The sequence below is a fragment of the Sphaerodactylus townsendi genome, linkage group LG11 (assembly GCF_021028975.2).
Source record: "Sphaerodactylus townsendi isolate TG3544 linkage group LG11, MPM_Stown_v2.3, whole genome shotgun sequence".
Classification (NCBI taxonomy): domain Eukaryota; kingdom Metazoa; phylum Chordata; class Lepidosauria; order Squamata; family Sphaerodactylidae; genus Sphaerodactylus; species Sphaerodactylus townsendi.
This window is the reverse complement of record NC_059435.1, coordinates 77,445,578-77,450,921: the sequence shown is the minus strand read 5'-3', so window position 1 is coordinate 77,450,921 and position 5,344 is coordinate 77,445,578. Positions and strand designations below refer to the sequence as shown.

The 5,344-nt window shown below is 58.8% G+C and overlaps 1 protein-coding gene across 1 annotated transcript; it reads left to right on the top strand.

Annotated features, from left to right (window-relative positions):
- The first annotated feature begins 3,928 nt into the window (after positions 1 to 3,928).
- Positions 3,929 to 5,114, top strand: LOC125441104 (cyclin-dependent kinase 5 activator 2-like). Its single transcript, XM_048511433.1, has one exon. The coding sequence runs from the start codon at positions 3,967 to 3,969 to the stop codon at positions 4,840 to 4,842; it is 876 nt and encodes a 291-aa protein (XP_048367390.1). The 5' UTR covers positions 3,929 to 3,966; the 3' UTR covers positions 4,843 to 5,114.
- The last annotated feature ends 230 nt before the right edge of the window (positions 5,115 to 5,344 follow it).

Here is a 5,344-nt window from a genome sequence, read left to right as displayed (position 1 = left end):
GATAGACAGAGGGGAATGAGTTGCACCTTGCTCCTGTCATGACCCATCCGCACTTATAATTAACAAGCTGTTCTAAGTATACAGCAGGGCTAGATTTCGGGGGTGTGATCCCAAAGTATAGAGGGGAACAGGAGCTTTGTGCAGCACTCAGGAGAGATTGGTATTCCTGGTCGTACAGTCTGATCTTTGGGCACTGCAATAAATTGGTGCCCTCGTCCAGGTTGACTGTGTCACTCTTCATCCTGGCACAAGGTTCACTTTCTAAAGGAAGTTTTCCTGGTTTTTACAGCCTCTTTCACCACCACTCTTTCAAACAATCTATGGAAGATGTTTCATTTGGACATCTGTTAAAGCTGTTGGACTAGATGACCTTTGGGTAACTTTCTGGGGCTGTGCCAATTCCACCATCTAGAGAATCACCTTTTTCACTGCTGCATCATCCAAAGGGCACAGGAACAGCTGCAAACCCTCCCTTTCTGCCATGCAATTATTTCTCATGCAGTCAGCCTACATGATATTATGTAACTCACTTCAAGACTGAAGTGTCTTATTTTAGAGAGAGAGAGAGAGAGATTTAAGTTTATTTTCTTGTTTGTGGAATGAGCGCCTTCCCTCCCCTTTTCCTCTCCACTGCCAAAGGCAATACTGAAATAGAAAGCAAGCAGAAGGCCGGGGCCTATTTTTAAGGTGGAGGAGACAAAAATGTTAATTTCCTCCAAATCTCCCTGCTCTGGGGACGGTGGCAGGCTGCTGAGGAGATTCACAGCGAGGGCAAAGAATCCAAACTTCACATACACTGACAGGGGTCAGTGCTATCAGTCACAGACCAGGGAAGGGATTTGGGCGTCTTAGTTGATAGTTCCATGGGAATGTCAACTCAATGCATGGCAGCTGTAAAAAAGGCAAACTCTATGCTGGGGATCATTAGGAAAGGAGTTGATCATAAAACTGCAAAGATTGTCATGCCCTTATATAAAGCCGTGGTGCGGCCGCACTTGGAGTACTGTGTTCAGTTCTGGTCGCCACATCTCAAAAAGGGTATCAAAGAGATAGAAAAAGTGCAGAGAAGGGCAACGAGGATGATTGAGGGATTGGAGCAACTTCCTTACGAGGAGAGGCTGCAGCGTTTGGGACTCTTTAGTTTGGAGAGGAGACGTCTGAGGGGGGATATGATTGAAGTCTATAAAATTATGCACGGGGTAGATAATGTTGACAGAATTTTTTCTCTCTTTCTCACAATACTAGAACCAGGGGGCATCCGTTGAAAATGCTGGGGGGAAGAATTAGGACTAATAAAAGGAAACACTTCTTCACGCAACGTGGGATTGGTGTTTGGAATATGCTGCCACAGGAGGTGGTGATGGCCACTCACCTGGATAGCTTTAAAAGGGGCTTGGACAGATTTATGGAGGAGAAGTCGATCTATGGCTACCAATCTTGATCCTCTTTGATCTGAGGTTGCAAATGCCTTAGCAGACCAGGGAAACTCACTCCTTGAGTGTTCCAGAAAGATGGCTGTGATGACTGGGAGCCAAGAACAAGTCTTATCAGACTGACCTTTTGTGAAAATTACTACCTTGCTGGGTCAGGGGAATGCTGTGGACATAGCTGGACTTGATTCCAGTAAGGCTTTTGATAATATTCTTGTGGACCAGTTGGTAAAATGTGGTTTGGATCCTATTGCCGTTTGGTGGATCTGTGAACCGATTGCACCCACAGAGGGCTTGTTAAGGAGCAGCAGTGGCGTAGGAGGTTATCTAATCTGGAGGAACCGGGTTTGATTCCCCGCTCTGCCGACTGAGCTGTGGAGGCTTCTCTGGGGAATTCAGATTAGCCTGTGCACTCCCACACATGCCAGCTGAGTGACCTTGGGCTAGTCACAGCTTCTCGGAGCTCTCTCAGCCCCACCTACCTCACAGGGTGTTTGTTGTGAGGGGGGAAGGGCAAGGAGATTGTCAGCCCCTTTGAGTCTCCTGCAGGAGAGAAAGGGGGGATATAAATCCAAACTCTTCTTCCTCTTCTTCTTCTTCAGAAGGTCGGACCAGAATCAATGGGCTGAAACAAACCAGAAGCATTTTGAGTTGAACATCAGGCAGTGGAACGTCCTGACTGTCAGAGCAGTTCCTGAGTGAGGCAGGCAGGCAGGCAGGTGGGCTTCCTCGGGAGGTGGAGGGTCCTCTTCCGGGCTTGGACAGCCAGGCTGACTGTGTGCACTTTGGCAGACCACCACAAGAGGGAGGGCAGGAAGTGAGGATCCACAGCTCAGTCCTGGTGGCCCCTTTTCACATGGCGGTTGCCTCTCTGGGATCAGGAAGGGATTTCCCTCCAGGCCAGACTGGCCAGGGATCCTGGAGGAGGGTTTTTGCCATCTTCTGAGCATGGAGGAGGAGCAGGGGGAGCTGGGGCTGGGGTGGGGGTCCATGAACACACCTGAAGCTGCTTTGTTCTGAATCAGTTCCGCCGTTCCGGCTCCCTTGAGCTGATGGTGCCCCCCCCCTCCCTTTTTCTTGGCTCTTTACATCTGGGCCTCCTGTCATCTAATGGGACTTGCCGTCCCTCCCTTTTGGGAGAGGATTTTTTTTAATGGGGCTGTCCGACGCCACTTATATTTATCATACTTATTATTATTGTTTCTATCGCTGCTTTTAAAGGTTTTAGCTATTTTATGATTGTATTACAACTGTATGCTGTGCACCGCCCGGAGCCTTCCGGGGATAGGGCGGTATAAAAGTCTAAAGAATCTAGATAGATAGATAGATAGATAGATAGAGAGAGAGAGAGAGAGAGAGAGAGAGAGAGAGAGAGAGAGAGATAATAAAAAAACCAGCCCCTGGGTCTACTGAGGTTGACAAATCCCGGCGGCAGCTGGGTTCTTTTTAACGGGAGCTGCTGGGGATTGAACTGGGCCCTTAGAGCCACCACTGTCCCTCCGTGGGGTTGGCAGGCAGGGGTGGGTCCCCCAAGCAGTTCCCAGGGAAATGTCCTCGAGCTCCCTGAGGGTCTCCTCCTCCTGAACTGCTGCCCTGTGGTGGGGCCAGGCAGTGGGGAAGCCGAAGTCCCCAGGGGCTGCCTCGTGGCACTGTAAGGGTTGCAAGCCTAGAGCTGGAGAGGGGACCCAGGGGTCATTTAACCCACCCCCTGCGGAATGCCGGCCGTTCACCTCCCCCTCCCCCCCCCCGCTCCGTGCCCAGAGCGAGGCGAGGAGGACCCTTCGGATCGTGGGTGGGGGTGGGCATCTGCCCCAGCGGAGGCCGCTTCCTTCTTGCTCCTCCGGGCGGGCTGGCAGGGTCGTTCCCCCTCCCTGGGCAGGCCGCTCCCGTGGGCGGTGCCTGGCGGGCAGGCCGGAGTGGGGCTCCGTGGGCCGCGGCAGTCTACCTGGCGGGCGGGGACGGCAGCAGAGGGAGCGCGCGAGGCGGCGCCTCCCCCCGCCCCCCGCCTCGCCATTCCGGGGCTGGCTCGGCTGCGCGGCGCATCCCAGCCCCTGCCTGCCCGCCCGCCCGCCTCCCGCATCATCATCATCATCATCATCATCGCCCGCAGCCCCGGCGGCAGGAGCGGCGGAGGAGCTGGCAGAAGGGCGCTGCACGCCGGGCGGGCGGGCAGGCAGGCAGGCAGGCAGGCAGGCAGGCGCGGCTCTCGGCTCGGCTCCGCTGCGCACCCCGCCGCCGCCGCCGCCGCCGCCCGACGGCCGCTCCGGCTCCCTTGAGCGCCCATCTGCGGCTGGACTGCGGCGCGGGAGCGGCCTCGTGGCCGCGGGCAAGGCCGGGCCGGGCCGCCCCCGCAGAGGAGCCGCGTCCTCGCCGCAGCCCCTCGCCCCGCCGCCGCCGCCGAGGCCTGGGTCTGCCGGTGCGCGGTGCCGCTGAGCGGGGGGCTCGGGCCATGCGGTGGTCCGGGCGGGCGCAGGTGTGAAGGCGGCGGCGGCGGGGGCCCGCGGCGGCGGCGGCGGCGGCGGGCGGGGGGTGGGCCATGGGCGCGGTGCTGTCGCCGTCGCCGCCGGGGGGCTCGCGCCAGGCCGGCCTCTACGACGAGGGGGGCGCCGCGCCGGGCTCGCTGGGCCCCCACTCCCCGCCGGGCCTGGCCAAGGGAGGAGGCGCCGCCGGAGACAAGGCCGCCGCCCTGAAGAGGCCCTCCATGTTCCTGCCGGCCCTCACCTGGAAGCGCCTGGTGGCCTCCACCAAGAAGCGGGGCGCGCGGGCGGCGGCGGCGGCGGGGGGCAAGGCGGGGGCCCCGTCGGCGCAGGAGGTGGCCCAGCTGAACCACCAGAACGCGGCGCACAAGCCCCCCCTCGGCGGCGCCCCCCCGCCGCCGGCCCCGGGCGCCCCCCCGCCGTCCCCGCGGCGCGTGGTGGTGCAGGCGTCGACGGGCGAGCTGCTGACGTGCCTGGGGGAGTTCCTGTCGCGCCGCTGCTACCGCCTGAAGCGCCTGTCGCCCGGCGAGCCCGTGCTGTGGCTGCGCGGCGTGGACCGCTCGCTGCTGCTGCAGGGCTGGCAGGACCAGGCCTTCGTCACGCCCGCCAACGTGGTCTTCGTGTACCTGCTGTGCCGCGAGGCCATCGACGGCGACCTGGTCGCCAGCGAGCACGAGCTGCAGGCCGCGCTGCTCACCTGCCTCTACCTGGCCTACTCCTACATGGGCAACGAGATCTCCTACCCGCTCAAGCCCTTCCTGGTGGAGGCCTCCAAGGACACCTTCTGGGACCGCTGCCTGCGCATCATCGACGCCATGAGCGCCAAGATGCTCCGCCTCAACGCCGACCCCCACTACTTCACCCAGGTCTTCGCCGACCTCAAGAACGAGGGCGCCGCGCGCCGCGACAACTTCCCCCGCGTCTTGGACCGGTGACTGGCCGTCCCCCCCGCCTGGCCCCAGGATACAATAGCCCAGGCCTGACTTTTTAGAGACCAGCTCCTGGTGAGCAAAGGATGCTACTCTACGGTTCCCCTTGCGGGAAACAGGTTGCAGTGGGCCAAATGTTTTCCAAAAGAGACTGGCTATCCGAGACAGACCCGGCACTTAAGAGCATAAGAACTAGCCTGCTGGATCAGACCAGAGTCCATCTAGTCCAGCTCTCTGCTGCTCGCAGTGGCCCACCAGGTGCCTTTGGGAGCTCACCTGCAGGAGGTGAAAGCAAGGGCCTTCTGCGGCTGTTGCTCCCGATCACCTGGTCTGTTAAGGCATTTGCAATCTCAAATCAAAGTGGATCAAGATTGGTAGCCATAGATCGACTTCTCCTCCATAAATCTGTCCAAGCCCCTTTTCAAGCTAAAACTTCTGCCCTTTTGTGCCGGTTTGGAACCGAACAAATCCCAAAAGACAGCTGTGTTTGTTTTTCAAAGGCCAGCGG

Bases quoted from the DNA above. Each gene is read 5' to 3' on its own strand.
- LOC125441104 (XM_048511433.1), top strand. From the start codon at position 3,967: ATGGGCGCGGTGCTGTCGCCGTCGCCGCCGGGGGGCTCGCGCCAGGCC.